Source organism: Neltuma alba, unplaced genomic scaffold (genome assembly GCF_004799145.2).
Source record: "Neltuma alba isolate B1F8T4 unplaced genomic scaffold, ASM479914v2 tig00011618_pilon, whole genome shotgun sequence".
In the NCBI taxonomy this organism is placed as follows: domain Eukaryota; kingdom Viridiplantae; phylum Streptophyta; class Magnoliopsida; order Fabales; family Fabaceae; genus Neltuma; species Neltuma alba.
In genome coordinates, this window is record NW_021636269.1 from 98,914 (window position 1) to 119,431 (window position 20,518).

The 20,518-nt window shown below is 31.7% G+C and overlaps 1 protein-coding gene across 2 annotated transcripts; it reads right to left on the reverse strand.

Moving 5' to 3' along the window:
* Nucleotides 1-5,743: 5,743 nt before the first annotated feature.
* On the reverse strand, nt 5,744-9,303 carry LOC114715885 (protein REVEILLE 7). 2 transcript variants are annotated; one of them, XM_028900794.1, is made up of 8 exons: nt 9,169-9,303; nt 8,833-8,913; nt 7,776-7,907; nt 7,564-7,675; nt 7,408-7,469; nt 6,766-7,200; nt 6,405-6,649; nt 5,744-6,287 (listed from the first exon to the last, which is right to left on the reverse strand). In XM_028900794.1, exons 2-8 carry the CDS (start codon nt 8,842-8,844, stop codon nt 6,035-6,037), a joined length of 1,251 nt encoding a protein of 416 aa, XP_028756627.1. In that variant the 5' UTR covers nt 8,845-8,913; nt 9,169-9,303; the 3' UTR covers nt 5,744-6,034. The 2 variants fall into 2 exon arrangements, with proteins under 2 accessions (XP_028756627.1, XP_028756628.1); XM_028900795.1 differs by having other exon boundaries at nt 5,744-6,291.
* Between the last annotated feature and the right edge of the window lie 11,215 nt (nt 9,304-20,518).

Sequence of the window (20,518 nt, forward strand, 5' to 3'; positions counted from 1 at the left end):
AACAAATCTATATATATATATATATATATGTATATGTATACTTATTTATATATTTGGATAGTATGAGAGGCCAATCAAGTAGTCATCAATAGGATACTATATTTATTTACAATATCAATCTATTCGGTTTTATGTTTTGAGCCTTTAAAAACACCGACAAAAATTAATAATAATTGTTTTAAAACACCGAAAAACATTAATAATAATTGTTATCATCAATTCATCATCATCATCAGAAGCATTCACAAAAAAAAATTTAATTAAAAAAATGATATGCGATTTTAAATATCCTTGTTGCCTGATTCCTTAAAAAAAAAACTGATCTTTATTCACGCGGAGTAGTATAAATTAAAAAAAATGATATGCGATTTTAAATATCCTTTTTGCCTGATTCCTTAAAAAAAAAAAACTGATCTTTATTCACGCGGAGTAGTTTCTTGATTCGGCAAACAGATTCCAGCATCGATGCCCAACCCAGATTTTCAAAAGTACATTTTGCTGATTCTATTTTCTTCGTCTTGTCAAATCGTAAGTGCCAGTGTGATACTGTGATTCATGCTTTGCCTTTTAAAATTTCAATAATTGCTTTCTTTTCCCCCCATGTAATTATGTAAATATGCAATATAAAGTCTAAACATAAATCTTCATAAATAATATTCTTCTAATTCTTAACATAACATCTAATTAACTAATTTAAATATATTAAAAATATTAGTTAAATTAGTTGATATGATATATGTTTTTTAAAATACCATAAATATCTTCTTTAATTCACTCCCTCCCTCTCTTATTTGATTAGTGTTGAAAAATGTTAATAAGGTTGGTTTTAAAAAAATATATATATATAAAATAGATCTTACATATAAAATCAATATTAACTCTTTGATTAAGTTCTATATTAAGAACCAGGGGAGTATATAATTTATTATAGATTGGTATTTTAATATTAATTTTAATACTTCATTAATTACCTATAACTTAATCTTCATTATTATGTTATATCTTGTAGAACTAAACAAGAGAGAATCTCACCCAAAAAAAAAAATTAAAATCACTAAATTTCAAATAAGGTTTAGTAATAACATTTTAATAGATTCTGACAATATTAAACTTGTAAATAACAACATATTTTTGTTGTAATTTTTTATTTAGGATTTAGTAATTTTAAGTTTTTTTATAGGATTCACTCACTAAACAAAGTATCATATACTCTACTTTAGTATTTTGCAACAAACTAATTAAATGATATGATTCCATTAGCAAGATGATGTTGATGGACATGTTAACACCAAATAATTTCTTGTTCTTCAAGTAGCTGCTCACTTAAACTATACCATCATTTTTTTTAGGAAAAATACAAGCCCATTTAGGTTTTGGTTCCTGAAATTTAACACGGGAGGTATTGGTCCCTGGAATTTATTCCGTTACAAAACGTTAGTCCCTGAAAGCCATATGCCGTCACAATTTGCTGAGGTGGTACAAACAGTGTCAGCTATGATGATTTGGCTTCTGACTTGGCAATGGAAGGTGCAGAATAGAAGTGGCACCAATTCTCTAATACATATTCGAAAAAAAGACACAATTCTTGAATATGTATTGGAGAAACAATCAAAATAGTACTATAATTCAAGCAAAAAACAGAGCATAATGCAATGGAAGTAAACAAAAACATAGTACACTCACTGCTCAACAAGAACAATACGGATGCTCAAACCGACAAGTCAGTGCTCTATAATAAAATGAAATCAAATGAGTGCCCTCTTGCTGCTCATGCCAACAACTTCCAGAAAAAACTGAAAACAGAGCATGCACGAAGACACAATATTGAAAAGGATCAAAGACCGAATCGGTTAAATGGGTTAAAATCTAACGAAAACAACAAAAACAATAAACGACTATACGGCTAATTAAAGCAAACAACTCTAAATTAAACATGCAATTGATGAATCAATCACCATTCGCATCCTTGCCCTTCCCCAGCTGACTCCTTACTTTTCTCAAACATGGGTTAATCAACTATATACAAAACACACATTACTTCTTCACCATTCAACGAACAATTAAAGAAGCAAACGGTGGGTTCAATTTTGTAACACCACTGTTGTGAGAAATGCTGCTATTCTGGTGAAAACCACGTCACTCTTTGCCGGCAAGTGTGGGTCTTCTTTGACCTAGCGCCTTTCCCGTTGCTTACTTCTATTCCATATGCACTGTCATTTTCCTCTACTCCCCCACAAGTTTCTGATGTAAGTCCTCTGTCTTTTTTTAAACATGAATCCTCTGTCTTTTTCTTCAAACTGGCACCTTCTTTCTTTCTTTCTTTCTTTCTCCACATCAGATATCCAACTCCCATGCCATTTAATTAGCTCATGTTGCCAAGTCAGAAGCCAAATCATCATAGCTGACACCGTTTGTGCCACCTCAGCAAGTTGTAACGGCATATGGCTTCCAGGGACTAACATTTTGTAACGGAATAAATTCCAGGGACCAATACCTCCGGTCTTAAATTTCAGGGATCAAAACCTAAATTGGCCTAAATTTGAGGGACCAAAAGTTATATTTTCCCTTTTTTTACCACAAATTTCTCTCTTTCGCTTCCATGTTCATAATTTTCTCTCTCACTCACTCTTAAACACAAATTAATTTCCATGCAGTTGAATCAAAGACGCTCAGGGTGTGTGTTTTAATGAATATTATGAGGGTAATACTGCCGAAAAATGTTGTTTCCTTTGATGGCAAATAAATGGTACTACCTCCGGTCCTTAATATAAGACCATGTTTGACTTTTATTTTGGTCCTAAATATAAGACCCTAATCCACTTTGTTTCTCATATTTATATTTTTTTTTTCAAAGTAGCCCTTCTAATAATAAGAGTTCTAGTCAATACACTTGATTAGTAAGGATATTTTAGGAAAGATAACACCTATTTAGGACAAATAACTAACTCAACTTACTTCTTTAATTTCTTCAAATTAGTCAACTGGCTCTTATAATTAGGATCGGAGGTAGTACTACCTATAGTCCTTAACATAAAAGTTAAACAACTAATTTAAAAGGATTAAGAAAATTAATTAAGTTATTTATTTACAACAAATGTGTATTGATTTTCTTAAACTTTCTTCTTTAATTATGTGTATTAAAACTACCCAACACCTTATAATTAATAGGACTATTATTTTGAAGAAAAAATTATAACTTAAAAGATGAAGTAAATCGATGTTTTATATTAAGTACTAAGTCCAATGTACAACTAGTTTTTATACCGAAAGAGGTAGTATTTGGCAAGTAGAGATGCTGAGGGATAGGGAAGCAACCCAACAAACAGGGCAAGGCATGAACAAGGACTTTGGTTTAGGGGATGTTTCGGCACCATAAAAAGAAACATTTTTTTCATAAATTGAGATAAACTCATTTATATATTTACTTCGTATACTGTAAAAGCACTTTTAAAACTATGGTTTTGATTCCATCTAAACACCCTGTAAGTTTATCACAGAGAAAGGGCTTCTGCACGGCATCCACACTGTTTGGGCCATGCACGAGTGCCACTTTGACAGCTTATTCAACCCCCCCCCCCAAAAAAAAGAAAAGCCCAGATCGTGTAACGACTAGATAATGTTGTACCTCTATTACCACTAATTCGGTAATTCCCTTATCATAAAGAAAGGCGTGGAAATTAAAAACTCTAATACCAACCAAGCAGGGAGGGGGAGAGAGAGAAAGAGGGTTTTAGTGGGCCTTATATGTCAAATGAGATAGTTTTATTTATTTTCCCCCCCGCACGCTAGATCTGATCTACCTGAACAGAGAGAAATAAAACTCGGTAGGTCTCAATGTGTGAATGATATAATTAATATTTCTATTAATTATCCAAAACTGATTCAGTTGCTTGTATAATTTGATTGTCAAGTATTATTCTCTCTTGCATAGATATGACTTTCTTATTAATGAAATGCAAGTTATTCCATTTTAGTAAATTCTATCACATGGTATCTAGAGTCTAACCTTCTTCTCTCTCTTCCATTACTCTCATCTCTTTGTATTTGCCCTTACCTTTTCTTTCCGTTTTCCTTCTTTGACTTTTCCTTCTTCTTTGAGCTTTTATGGCCGCAGAATCCTCTTCCTCTGCTCAGCTATGTAGTTGCACCATCTCCTGATGGCTTAAACTATCATAGCCGGGCTAAGGCAATGGGCATAGCATTGCTTTCCAAGAACAAGCGCAGGTTCATTGATGTCTCGATTTCTCCGTCACAAGTTGATGATCCTCTGTTTTTTGCATGGGAAAACGCTGCAATAGCCTCGTTCAAGGGTGGCTGAAAAAGTCTCTATCTCCTACGATCGCCAAAAACATCTTCTGGTTTGACAAGGCTTTCGAAATATGAAATGATCTTCAAGCTCGCTATTCTCTCTTTCTCATCTATCCTTCGTACATTTCCTCACTTTCTGCATCCAAGCTCACACCCACATTAGGTTTGTTTAATGCAGACACATCATTCCAGCAACTTGTTCATTAGGTTTGTATTTCGATCAGTTCAAGAAAGCTTTATAACAAAGCACATGGTAGGTGGCTATAGTTACCAAGTAGGTTAAGTGTTTTATTTAGAGCTGTAACAGGGTTATGATGTAAGGAGCATGCATGCTGACTCAGCTCTTTTCTTTTCTTATACTTATTTTCGTCAATTAATAATAATTCTCCCGATGTTTATTACTCATCTGGTTCTTAATATAAGACCCAATTATTAAGTTGGTTTTGATCATAAATATAAGACATATTTTCATATTTGTCAATTTTCTTTAAATGACCCCTATAGACACTCTTTCAACCATAGTTAAGTAGAAGAGAGAGCAAGGTATTAAGAAAGATGATTATAGTGTTTTCGGAAAAACGTCACATTTTTTATAATTAACTAATTTACCTAATTTCTTTAATCTAATCACATTAGTCAAATAAGTCATATATTAAGAACCGGAAAAATACCTCTTACCTCTTGATTAAGAGGAGGCTTAGGGGTAAGATAAGAAATACATGGATATGTTTACGCTTCACTAGGTATTATAACGATAATTAATTAAATAATTATTGCGGCCACAAATTCAAGGGATGTTTGCAAAAAAACAAGCGTCTTAGATGTTTCTTGACACAAAATATTAGGTTAAAATCTTACGAGACAAACACCTGATACGGTAAATTATTCATTGCCGGTCAATCACATCGGGCATCTCTCCCCTGTGCAATTATAAATTGGTGATGAACAATACATTCCAATAGAGATAAATATAGAAAGAGAGAAAAATAAACGAAGTGATTAACTATTTCAAATCTCTTCCAAAAGCAGCAAGCAATTTGAACATATAGATATGCACACCAATGTTACTCTTCTAATTAGCCGACTTTATCAGATCAAGTCCCTTTATAATTAGAACCCCAGCAAGTCATTAACTAAATTATCATGCAGGTTACTTATGCACCGTACGGTGGGATCAAGAAGAATTGAATATGCTCTGAAGTTGAAGAACAAGCAGGGCCTGCTTTCATGCATTAGTGGAATAAGGCATCAAGAAAAGGAAAGGTGGGGGAGGGAGGAATCTAGTTTCATGGCTCATTTTGTACTGGTATTTTTATTCCGGGGTTGATTACAGATTTTCCGTGAAAGGTAATTGAAGAAAGGATTTAGTTCTTCAATGAAGATTGAGATTAAATTTGCTTCACAGTATTTTGATGGATATCATTGTGCATAAATATCAGAGGGAAGCCAGACAAGTACCTGAAATTCATTATGCATAGGCCAAAAACTGCCAAACAGAAACGAATCCAGGTGTCCAATTTCTTGAGGTGGCAATTTATATGATTACATTAAGATATGCCAAGGTAGACATTATACAGAGCAGGTGGCTGCTGACATGCAGGAGATATTTGAGAAAAAAGAATTGTAAATAAGTTTCTCAATTAGGTATCACCTAATAAAATTAGTTCCTCTATGACCTGGGCAAATTTTCAGGCCAAAAACGGACCTCTAGGTATACACCTGTAAGCTATAAGCATACCCTAGCTCGTTGCCCCTTCGTCCCTTCCAATGCAACAAAAGCTGAATTTGCATCTCTCTCGGCCAAACATCTTTTATATGGTACAAAACCTCTTGGAGGCTCTCTGCGGGGTACATTTTCTCCCTCCCGATGAGACAACTGGCTTTGAGAATCATCAGCATCTGAGTTCCTGTCTCCATTGTCCATTTCACAGCCAGTTCCAGCATTCGAACCAGTACAGGAAGTGTCCTTCTCTGTCATCCTGTCTTTCAAAGAGGGGCGAACAGGTTTAGGATTTAGAATTTGGATACATGGAAGAAGATAAACAAAATGGAAGACTTTGGCGTCTACTCAATGATTGTAGTACTTTAACACATGCCTCGTGATAGTTGTTAATCTAGTTGGCTGGATCGCCCACGATTGGCCAAGCTTTTCGTTCTCAACGTCATCTACATGATCAGACTTGCTTGCAATTGCCTTGATATTCTCCCCATCTACATCAAGTAACTTCTGATTATCTACCATCTGAATAGTTCTTCCAAACAGCTTAATACTTGTAATATGGGCCACGTTGGTAGCATCTTCAATAGAAGATTCAATATCCTTGGAACTCAACTCAGACTTCTGGAATAACAACAGATACTTTGGTAATCAGTCAAAACCTTAACCACAATAAAGAATTTTAGAAACAACATCATATCACACTAGTTAAATCTTAAAGAACATGAAGCTCATCATACCGTTGACAGCACATTTAAGTTCAAACCAGCAGATAAAGAGAGTGAAGCAAGAGATCCCTTCTCTTCCTCCACAGAAGAGTCAAATGTCATGCAATCATTTTCCTTTTCAACGGGTGATGGTGATAAGTTGGATGAGTGGACATCAGTGGCACAAGAATTAGGTGATTGACATCTGTTAGGCTGCTCTGGGGATGCTGATCCAAACACTTCTGAATTAGATGCAGATAGGACCGAGGTCGGAGACTGGGTGTCTTTCTCTGCAACTGCCAGGTTTGGGGATTGGGATCTTTGCGCTTCATTTGCAATGGACAGTCTTTTGCCAGAGTCAACTGATTTACGGGGATATGGATGTAGGGGTTTCCTCTTTGGCCGAGGAGGAGGTATATCACTTGGTTTTATAGGACTTTCAGAAGCGCCATCAGATTCCCGGGCAACCTAAAGCCAGTTAGAGATTTAATTCATGAGAAATTTGAAGTAGATTAAAACACCAATCAGATCTTCGGAGCTTTTGAGTTGCTGATGATCAAAATCATGTCATTTCTGAGAAAGATATGATCTAGATTATAGAGACTGACAAAGCCAATATTCTGGTAGTATCATTCAGTATATTACCATAATATTTACTGGAATCTAAATATTAACCTTAGAGAAGAACTTCTGGGCATGGCTTCGAATCTGAACTGCAGTCTTTGTACCTATGTGTTCTGCATGAAATTAAGAATGGCTTCATCTAACGGGACCAGACATGTGAAATATTTACTTTAGATCACTGTGATTGAATCAACATAGACTAATAACCTTCAATTTGTCGCCAACCACGACCATACAATTTCAAAGCCTCCAGGAACTTCTGATGCTCTTCCTCTGTCCACTTTTCTCTTTGCTTGGAAATGGTATATGGTTTCCTCACCTGTTAAAAATATTTATAAGTGAGATTAAAGTATAAGGAACGAGTTTTTTTAATGCATATTGTTTCATAAAAGAGTTACTCAATATGAAAGTGAAACAACCTTAGGAGGATGGCTGTTTCCATTAGGAGTTTGATCATTCAATAGGTCAACATTTCCAGATTTTGTGCCATTGTTGTAATGGTTATTGCTAGCATTGCCAGAGCTATTCAACTTTATTCCTTCTATATGGTCCTGCATCCACAGTAACGGATGAGTTGTTTTAACTGTCCCCAATAAAAGAAAGGTAAAACAGAAAAGGGAAAAAATAGTCTGGAATGATAATTATTTTGTCATTAAAGGAATTGATGCACACTTGAAAATCACTCAGTTTCTACGAGACATCTATATTTTTCTCAGGTAGAAAAGAGCCAATGGATTAGTTATTGTTGAAATCTCCATTTATGCAGGGAAAAAAAGCTTCTCGACAAGTGAATGCAAGGCAAATGAAACCTAATTTATATCAAGAAGATACTATATGTAGCCAGTGAAAGATTCAAAGCAAGCTCCCCCAGCATCCCAGAAGGATCAATACGATAAGCAGCCCAACTTTGCCTCCAAATTTTATGCAAATATATAGGAAATTACTCACTGATCATTTTCCCATACAATAAAAAGAACTAACAATAAAACTGAAAGTTATAATTAGATAAATGAATTGTACATTGTACTGAGTTGTACTCTTTATAGACAATCATAGCCAAGTAGTACATCCATTTCAATGTAACTAAGCCAGTCCACGCTGACCTGTAGGTCACTTTAAATAGAAGGAAGCTCTTTTAGTGATTACATACACGGAAACAGATAGCCGCGATGAAATTTCAGCATGTAACTGCAGAGCTAAGATAAAAACGAATACATCCACTCGGAACTTCTGGTCTATACAAGTTAATTGGCTTCCGTAAGTCCGAGACATAATCAGAATGATCGAGCCATAAATTCTATTGTCCATTTGATTGTTCTTAAAGGCAGAAGAGTAATTAAAATTTAAAATATATTAAAAAAAAATCAAATAACATTAGGCCCCTGATTTAAAAGACACATCTATCCAGGCAACCAAAGAAAAAGAAAACTAGAACGGTCAATTAAAAAGGTCCAGTTCGAACTGTTCCTTGTGTACCTGCATTTCCATTGGAGCAAAATCAGAGTAAGTCCTGCCGGAGAAAACACTCTAACCTTAATAGAGAGCAAACCCAGCAGCCTACAGCATATAGTTGCCATCGATTAAACCGCGAATTCAAAAGCAAACAAAATCACAGAGAACCATAAACAAACTCGAGTTTCTTTCTTTATCCACAGATTAAAGCAGACAAAATAGCTCCGACTTTTATTGCATAAATCTGATCAATCAGATTCAGATTCTCAATGTCAAATCTCTAATTTTCTTCCCAGAGACGAACAAAACAGAAACGGAACAAGGCTTGAGCTGAGAAACATGAAAGTGAGATAGTTATACCTCGGACTTTGCTGGAGAAACAAAATTTTCGACGATTTCGATCCACGGGAAAATATATAATTCCTCAAGAATGTTCAATATTCCGAGACAAACTGTAATCTCAGAGAGATTAAACGAGCAAAGAATGAGAAAACCACAAAATAAGAGAGAAGGCAAGAACAGGGAAGGAGGAGGAGGAAGAGGAGAGTTAAATGGAAGAGCTATGAAATAAAGTGAGAAAAAATAATAAAAAATTGTGAAAAAAAATGAGGGAGTGCCACGCTAGGGAGGAGAAAATATTTTTGGGGAAAAATAAAAATCTCAATGGAGGGTTCCAGAAGACGGGAGAGGCTTGTGGCTGAGAACGCACTGGGACCCACGACACGTGGCGGTCGGCTATTAATCTTTTTTATTTTCTGACAAACGTTATTCGGGAAATCGGAAGTGTCGTTATATTTTGTGGAAGACATGAGAGCTGAGCAGATAATTGAGAAGATTTTATCAAAAATTAAAAGATATTTTTTGTTTCTTTTTTTGACTTCAAACGATATTTATTTTTAACTTCACGCGCCTGTCTGTCGTTTGACTTTCACAACTCTTCTTGTCTGAAAAACATTAGAACCGCATATGTTCTGAAACAAAATTTAGAAAAATATATATATCTTACTTTTCCGATTCTTAATATAAGACCCATTTAACTAATTTGATTAAATTAAAAAAGTTAGGTAAATTATTTATTTATAAGAAATGTGACATGTTTTTTCTAAAACACCATAATAATCTTTCTTAATACCTCCTCTCTCTCTCTGTTAATTATAGTTGAGGGAGTATTCTTAGGAATAGTTTAGAAAAAATTGATAAATATAAGAAGTGGATCTTATATTTAGGACTAAAACCAACTCATAATTAGGTATTATATTAAGCACAGGAAGAGTATTATTTTCTAAAACAAAATAAAAAAAGAAAAAAATATTTTTGTAATAATTCATTGTTTCTAGTGTTGTCCCGACATAATAAGATTTCAGCTCAATCTAACTAGTTTAAAAATACTAGGATATGAATTTTTAGCTATTACATAAAATTTTGGACAGAACTTAAAAATTTAACCAGTTATCTTTAGTTTTTTTCCAAAAAAATTATCCTAAATTGATCAATAAGGGAAAAAAAAAATCACATGTGAGATAACAAGATCATATTTTAAGATTAGAATAAATGTTTACTTTTATTCATGATTTTACCCATGATCTTTGGATAAAATTGTATAAAAAAATTATGAGAAAAATTGTACCACTAAAAAGGGGATCATAAGTAATATCACATATTAACCCAATATTTTATTACAAGAGATTTATATTGTCATTGGTGTAAAAGGAAAAGAAATAAAACTGAAACAATTTTAAGGAAAGAGATAATAATTGATGTAATGAGTTTAAATATAGAAAACCAAAATGTACTTAGTTAATAATCAGTTGACGAGTTAAATGTCACTTTGGAGGCGGAAGGAAAAGGGGAATCTTGGTGGTGCAAAATTGGATTGTTTAATTATCGGATGAGTGTGGAGGACAGCTCAGCATGCCGCCAATAGGCTTGGAGTAGGGTGTGGGATACTATTGCCACCAAAATGAGTTGGCCCAGTGAATATCTTCCCAGCTCATACAATTATATATACACATATATATATATATATTTTATATATATATAAATATGTATATGTATATCTCTCTTCAAGATAGAGAATTCAATAATGCATGAATCAGCTATTATTATCATCACAGTTTGGGCAATGGGCACTTCAATTATAAACAAGACACTTTTAACACATTTTATGAAAATTTAAAAAATCTCAAATCTTATGTATTGTTACTATTCATCTAATCCTATCTAATCCTATTTATATGACAGAAAGAGAAAATTTCTATATAAATATATAATTTTACTATTTATTTAATACTATGTACACTTTGTTCTATTGGAGTATAATGTATATTGAATAGGAATAAATTTGAAAAGTTGTTAAATTTTAAAGGAAAGTTAATAAAATTTAAATTTTTTCTTGGCCTGTATGAAATATATTGAAAATGACTTATAAATAGAACCAAAAAAGTATGTCTTAAAACCAAATAATTTTTTAATTTCATCTCTATTTAATATGTATGGATTGAATATAAAATAATAGATTGTGGATAAAATTAATGAAATGATTTATATTAATAACCGAACAAAATAATTTTTTCTTCCTTATAAATAGAATATTGGAGTGTAATATAACAAGCTGACCAATAAATCATAATAAAACAATACTTAGATTAAGTTTTTTTTTAATATTCATTATGTCGATTTCTCTAATTACAAATAGTCATATATTTAATTTTTAAAATATTATCATTTAATATTTGTTTGCCAATTATCATTTAGTATTATTTAATTATAAACCTACAAATAATTTGACCTAAGTATTTTCCATCAGGATATTCATGAGCCAATTAATTTCTTTAGTCTCATAAAAATAATCAACTAAAAAAGAAAAGAAAAGAAAAAAGAGCCGTGCGATTCAATTGCTTCCCTGAGGCTGGAACTTTCACATGATTTTTGACTGAAGGAAAACTCCGACCCTGTGACTTTTCTTAACCTATCATAATATGAGTGGCCCTTGTTTTTCAAGTCCCTTTTTACCTCTATTAGTCTCTGCAAATTAATTACTATTAAAATTACTATTTCAATAGTTATTAATTAATAAATTAAATTATCCGTTCCCAAACGCGTCAGCACCCAGATGCCGGATTTCCACTTCTGTGGGATCCAAGGCATAATTTATACGTTTTATATAAGTTTTGTTAATTTTTAATTCAATCATGTTATTTGAATATTTAACAATAAATCTGAAAATCAAAGTCAATAAACCTTGCATTTTTAGTCACAAGTTTTTCTACCCTCCATGCATTATACTTCAAATTTCAAATTTTAGTGTAAAGTTTACCATTAAACATGCGGCCCTCAACGGAAATAGCGTATTTTTAAATATTTCTTTGTGCTGACTGTGATGTTGATATTTAGTTTAACTTTTATGGCTTTGAAATACAAGTTTTTTATATTTTTAAATGTTAATATTATGTCTATTTTATTTTAGATCCATATTTACATCAAATTATTTATATTTATTATTTCAAAATTTTCAATCATACATGACCATTAAATTATTTTTCAAATATTAGTATTTAATTATAAACCTTCTTAAAAAAATTAGAATACATTATATGTAATTGAAAATTTTGATATAATGGATATAAAAAACTTGATTTAAAAATATTTTCTTTTATTTCATATAAAAGCGGGTACTAACATGAAATAGACAAATTTATTGGGTGTTAATATAAATATGAGAAAAAGATCTGGAAATATCTGTGGCCACTAAAAACACGAGGCAGATTAGATAGGGACACGAGCAGGCCAAGTTGGTGGGACTTGTGGGTGCCGTGCGGTGGATCCTTTACGGTGGTCCCCCACCTTGCGCTTTTCCTTGGCCACGTCACCATTTCCCACCACTCTGTCTTAATTATTTGAATAAATCCCTGGCGCCGTTTTTATCTTTTAATTTGTTCGTGTACTATTAAATTTCATGCTTCTTTAATATCATCTTCTTTTTATTTTTTTTATTGGATCTTCTTTTTATGTTTTAATTTTTTTTGCTTGTACGTATCAATGGAAGGATTTTTGAATATCTCTTGCAAATGCATGAGGATTATTCTAGTTAGAGTATCTTCTATTTCTCCTTTTACGATAACAAATTAGGCATTTTGTACAAAGAAATACTCCTCTGGTCCTATTTGTAGGGCAGAAAAAAATATATCTTTTGGTCCTATTTATGGGTATGAGAGAAATTTTTTGTATGATATACAATTTTACTTTTTATTTATTATTGTGTTGGCTTTGTTTACATGAGGAATAATGTATATTAAATACGGATAAATTGAAAAGTTGTTAAATTTTAAATGAGAGTTAATAAATTTAAGATTTTTCCTGATTTGCATAAAACATATTAAGAATGGCTTATAAATAAGATCAGCGGAGTGTATAGTAAAATTTTCATTTTTAACAAAGAATTATTTTTTGCACGAAATTATTATTTTACGCATCTTTTTTGAAAAAATATTCAATGCACAGTTATATAATAATAATTTTTAGATTATTTATGAAAGTGAAATTTTTTTAATTAAAATGCATGTAGTTCGATGACAAAATTAAATCATAAAAAATGACCAAAAAAGTATAATTTTCAATCCCCTTTTGGCTTTTCTCACTTGTAAGCAACTAAACATAGTTTCATGCCAACTTTAGTTGCTTTCCTTCATAAAAGATATTAACATTTAAAATGATTATTCTCATTAAAATAATAATTAGTTAACTTTCATTAGGTTGCCTTCAAGATTTATTTTGCCAAATAAAGAATAAAATAGTTGCGTGATAGATCTATTGAATTAGGTCTCACTTGCCATTAATGTAGAACCCCTCGATTATTAAAACCTCATATATTCGTGAGCCACACATTGTCATTAACGTCTCGGGAAAGTTAGTGATCAGTTTGGCTAAAGAATATCTATAACTGACATTTAATTTATTTTATTTTTTAAAACTTCACATCACAAGATTCATCTGCTTTTAAGGAAATCACATGGGTATACATCATAGTACCATTTTCATCCTTTCTCTTTAGTTTTTTTTTTTTTATAAGCACTTAAATTTATTTTTTTAACACATAATTTGAAGAGAAAATTGTTTTTTAAAAAAATTCTTTACTGCAGAATTTTTAGCCCAAATGTACTTAAAGTCCTTGTCCTTTAGCTGTTACTACTCATTTTTAGCCACGAAGAGAGGATACACATAACTTTCTAAACAAACTTTAGGTACATTTAAAAAATAAATTTTGCAATGAGAGATTTTTTAACCATTTTCCCTGATTTAAAACATTGATAATATTTAACGATATAATTAAGAAAGGAGATGGTATCTCATCTTTAGTGAGCTATTTTTAGCACAAACTTTAGGGTGAAAATATTATAACTTAAGTTTTTTCATAGGCCTGGATTTTTTCACATGAAATCTGAAATTAGGCATCATAAGGGTACATTCGAGCATACACTCAAATCACAATAGCTCTCTCACTAATTGAGGATTATTGTGCCTAAAACAAGCATATATGTGCGTGTGAGAGACTCGTTGAGAAATTATTATCGCTAATCATTAATATAAGATATAATTTGTATCTAATTTATAATTTAGATTAAATTATAAACAAAATCTTATATTAAGAAATAGATACTACCTTCGGTCCTAATTATAAGAGTTAGTTGACTAATTTGAGGAAATTAAGAAAGTAAGTTGAGTTAGTTATTTATCTTAAATAGGTGTTGTCTTTCCCAAAATATCCTTACTAATCAAGTGTATTGACTAGAACTATCATTGTTAGAAGGACTACTTTAAAAATATATATATATAAATATAGAGACAAAATAAATTAAAGTATTATATTTAAAACCAAAATAAAAATTAAATAGAATTTTATATTAAGAACCGTACAGACAGGAGAATATATAAGATCTTTGAGAACGTTAAGGTTAGATGCTGAGTGACCCAGGGCCAGGATCCCAAGAGTGAAGAGTGGCCTCTACTTTTTGTTGAGTTGGGCATAAAACCCAAACACGTGTCGTTCAATCAACTTCACGTGCCCCTGGCCTAACATAAATCTTCATAATCCTTAAAGCGTGGTTTATTTTTTAGTACTTAGAAGATATGAATCCATTTTATTGGTAATATAGCATATACGAAGTAAAATTGTTCATAAGTTTTAAGTAATTTTATTTACTTTGATTCCAAATATAAAAAATTATAAATTCGAGAAATAAAATTTCTTAAGATATTATAACTACGATCAAAGTAAATTCCTCAGCTAATTCTAACATTCTTAGAACCTACTGAAGAGAGTACAGTTTATTCTTAACTCCCGAAAAAAAAAAGCATGTTTTTTTGTCTTAATTTTGAGTAAACTTTTTTGGTTAAATTAATTTATATGGTCCAAATTTACTCGAAATTGGTTTTTTTTTTTCAATATTTGTCAACAGAATAAATACGGAACACCTGGATTGATATATAGAGCTGTGAAGATTGGTTCAGAAATGAATCGTTTATGTGCTAAAATCTGGAGAAATTAATTCCAAAATAAATAGAAATACATCACAATAAATATTCCAAAATATATTTTGATTGTCAGGCATATTCCTAATTAATATGGTCCCAGTATGACATCTAATTTTTTGCTGGGTTGGGCATAAAACCTAAACACATGCACTTTTCTATGGTCTTCACGAAGACCACTTGCCTAACACAATCTTCACAAACCAAAAATTGAACATCATTTAGTTTCTATTTAAATCATAAAGGCTGAATTGTATAAAACATTCCTATTCAAAATACCCTTTTTGGCCTATAAAAGTTGACAAAAAAGCAGCCCTTAATTTTTAAAATTTGCATAGATAATTAATCGTCATATCATTAATTAATCTTTTATTTTATCAGAAAATCATGATATATGTTGATGACAACATATCTTTTTAGACGTTAGGTCACTTTGCAATTTGCATCCATAAAATTTAACAAATAAGAAATAAAATCTGGCATACGTGTTTTTTTTCTTTAATTCAAAAATTATGATGCAATTACACCCCAAAAAAATTATGATGCAGGTGTGTAATAAACTCAAGTACTATGATGCTAAAAGTCATTATTTCCAAACCCGCGAGTCAACTTGTCTAATTTACCTGCTCAATTCGCCTAAACTCGCTTATCGAGTTGAACCCAACTCAAAACTTGGCATAGGTCTTTCTCAACTAGATGCAACTCAGCAGCTGACTCGCCGATTATGAGCGCATTTGCTGTGATACTGCGCGAGTCAGAGTCAGGAAAAGCGCTTTCAGTAATATAAGGATCAGCCACCCAAGAGCTTAGTGAGCTGAGCTGCGTGTCCTTCTTCTGAGTCGGCCATTGTTATTACAAAAGCTTCTTCTCACACTCTGCTCTGCTTCTGTGTGGTGGGGGCTTCAATACTGTTTAGTACTACTTCCGATCCTTAATATAAGCATGATTTTTATTTCGATCTTAAATATAAGATCTAAATCCACTTTGTCTCTCATATTTTTATATTTTTTTCTAAAATAATCCTTCTAACAATGATAGTTCTAGATAACAAATTTGATTAGCAAGGATATCTTAAGAAAAACAATACTTATTCATTACAAATAACTAACTCAACTAATTTTCTTAATCTCTCCAAATTAGTTAATTGGGTCTTATAATTAGAATCAGAAGTAGTATAATATACTGCTTCCAATTCTAATTATCATACATTATTTGTAATTTATAAACGAAATCTTATAATTAAGATAGAAGGTAGTATATATATATAATCATATATTAATATATATTATTCAATCGTGTTATTCTTTCACTATTTTCCCATGATCGTCCCTTGCTTTATTTATTTATTTTACTGTGCACTCATTAATTCAAGAAAATCCATCCGCGTGTTATGTTGGTTTGCTCTGCTCCTTTTTCCCTCCTTTAAGTTCTGAAGATTGTTAAGTATCCTTTAATTTGGAAAATATAAATTATCTCTATTCTTGCATTTATATTTCCCAAAAGACCGTGATTATAATAAAACATACAATTACATACCAAATCTTAGACATATCTATAATTTTTTTCCATTATCATGCACGCCTAATGAAAGGAACTCAAACACCTATCATTCAAAAAAATTAAACTTACAAGTTACAACCTCCTATTTAGGGAGTATTTGGTAACTCCCAAAAGTACTGAAAAAAAATATTTTTACACAAGTCAAGATAATTTTTTTAATACATAAATATTATAAAATCACTTTTAAAGAGCTAATATAAACAACCTTTATGTGTTGGATGCCAATTGAGTACCTAAAAAAAAAAATCATATTATTCATGAACATATTGATAACTAGGCTTCGTCACGTCCCCCTATTTTTCTTGAAATTGGATTGAGTAATTAAATATATGAGACAATTAAATGATACATATCATGTTTTTTTTTTTAAAATTGGGACAAAATATAGTCAAGACTTGCATTAAAGTAAATTAAAAAGCTCATAATAAAAAGTTAGTGGCAAAATAAGTGATCCATACAGTACGAAAAGGAAATTTACTTGTCCCAATTTAATTGAACTAAGGTAATTAAACAATAGACGAGTCATTAGGCAGTTCATATCAAAATAGATTTGTTTTACAATGCACAGGGAAAATTTTTTTAGTTTAGTCCTTTTCTGTCTTATTTCATAGACAGCAAATCCAGCAACTTACAACATATAATTACCATTAATTAAACCACGACTTGAAAAGCAATAGATTCGATTAAACAAAATCCCAGGGCTTCATGAAGTTATTTGCTTTGCATCATCAACTGGTTTAAACAAAATCAAATCTCTGATTTTTTTTTCCTGGGAAAAAAAGGTATAAAACGGAACCATGAGAGCGAGATAACTGTACCTTGGGATTTTGGTGGAGAAACTAAATTTTCCTGGAAAAGCAGAGTATTCTCGAGAATTTGGGAGAGCACAGAGTGAGAAAGCAGAAAGCACGTAAGAACAGAGGACGAAGAAGACGATCAGAGAGAGAGAGCCATAAAAATGAAGTGAATAAAAAAAAGTGAGAAAAAGGAGAGAGTGCCACGTGTGGCAAGAAATATTTTGTAGATACCCGAAAAAGGAGAAAATCCCAATGGAGGGTTCTAGAAGACGGGAGAGGAGAGAGGCTTGTGGCCAAGAAGTGAGAACGCAGTGGGCCATCACACGTGGCGATCGGCTATTACCTGTGTTTTGTTTATTGCCTGTTTTTATTCAGAATCGTAGTTTTATTCTGGGGAGGACATCAGAAGTGAGCAAATAATTGAGCAGATTTTATCAGACAAAATTAAAAAGATATTTTTGTTTTTTTGCGTATAATTCTATTCCCCTCTTTGTCCCTCTTCGATAATGTATTTCAAGCTAACTTTTTTTTTTCCTTACCTCCATAAAAGATACGTGACTTTTTAAATAATTATTGTAATGAAATAATTAGTTAACTTTTCATTTCAGTGACTTTTTTCCAGCTAATGAATCATCACTTACTTTTGCTTGCGAATTTACAATATATAAAATAAATATACGAGAGGAATTTTGTGTCAATTTACATAAAAATACTTTTTAAAAGTGATTTTTATTAAATCAAACACTCCTTAAATAAAACTCAAAATGATGGTGAGCTAAGGGAAATTGGATAATTAATGGAGTTACCTAATTAAATCCTCCAATCCTTGTGTTTAATGTGGAGCAGAGTGAGTATAAAGGTTATGACTAAATTTAAGAGCCTAAGAAATGATATGTTAGTCGTGATAGAGATGGAACAACCAACGAGAATTCACATGTACGTGGTACTATGCACCTATGTGTTGTGCGAGCAGTGTCATCTATGAATAACATAATATCACTGCGGTGGATTCTAAATATAAGAGTTAATTCTGATTTTAAATATAAGAATTAATTTATAGTTTAAATTGTATTACAACCTAATTTTTATATTTAACACTCAATGTAGTATTATATTAAATTAATGTAGTGAATGAACATGCTTTTGCCTTTAACTGGACTTATTGCACTTTATTTTCATGGAGTCTCATTCGTGGTGTGCCCAAATTTTAGAATTTAATCCTCACCATGATTTTGATACTCTCCATTGTTGAGTAACATTGAATATTAATTAACATCAAACCATCAACAACATGCGTTGGTTTCTCTTAGTGGAGTTTGCCTTCTTAAGTATAAAATCTTAAGTTTGAGTCTGTGTAAGTACAGAAAATGTCTTTCAAAGAGTTACTTCCAAGTGTGTCTTTTTTTTTTTTTTTTTGCCAAACGCAAATATCCTCATGTTTAAAGTACTACTAAGTATTATGTGTGGACACATCTCCCAACAAAAATTTAAATATTAATTTACTATGTTACGAGGACTAATCTCGTCTATCAAATTAAATCTAACTAGATAATACAAAATCATATAAAATAAGTCTATCCAAAGTTTCGATTTTTATAAAATACTCCTCTGGTCCTATTTATAGGACAGACAGATAATGTATTTTTTTGTCTTATTTATAGGATATTGAGAGAAATTTTTTGCATGGATATAAAGTTTTACCTCTTATTTATTATTGTGTTAACTTTGTATGAGGTGTAATGTATATTAAATAAAAATAAAGTTAGAAAGTTATTAAATTTTAAATGAGAGTTAATAAAATTTAAAATTTTTTTTAGTCTATGTAAAATATATTAGAAGTATCTTACTCCTCCGATCCTTAATATAGGACCCAATTGTGAGTTGGTTTTGGTCCTAATATAAGACCCATTTCTCATATTTATTAATTTTATCTAAATTACCCCTATGGATACTCTCTCAACCATAATCAAATAGAAGAGGGAGATGGGGTATTAAGAAAGATGATTATGGTGTTTTAAGAAAAATGTGTCACTTTTTTTTATAATTAACCAATTTACCTAACTTTCTTGATCTAATCAAATTAGTTAAATGGGTTTTATATTAAGGACCGGAGGAGTATAATATAAGGGTTCTCATTTTCTCTTCCAATTTCGAGTTGTGGGGCTAACCTACTTATGGGGGAGTCCTACCAAATTTTAGGAGCTAGCCTGTCTCATCATTGGGACTTCGACGCCAATCTCCCTTCCTTACTCAAGGGGAGGGGAGGGGGCGTTTCTTCGTGTTAATGGTCTCGTTTAGGGTTTAAAAAAAAAAAAGTGCAATATTTGACATCTTCTCAACAGTATAATTTAATAAAATTATCTGATAAATTTAAATAAATCTATATATTCAACCTTTCAACAGTGGCTCCTTATTTTTTTTTGAATATTTTGTGTTGATATTAATCCCACTCATTTTTAATTAATTATTTATATTCCGTTCTTCGTGAATAGAATAAGATAGAACATGTGTTTATCTCCCATAACGAAAGAAGAAAAACAGGTGGGTATCTGACAGGCTGGGCCGATGACGATGAAATAGGAGCTTCCCAGGAATGTCAAAGGCCATTTCAAATAAACCATATTAGGCCCATGGGTCGAACAAAGCAAACCTAAACGTAAACAAAGTTGAAGTCCTACTAATAAGAGTTGGGTTTAGCAGAAGAGGCTAGTTCTTCACAACGTGACAAATTAAGATTCGAATTCTCACTGGGAGAGGTGCTCACATTTAGTGCTTGACAGTACCTCAATAGGAATTAGAATTGCATATAATAGGAGGATACCTAT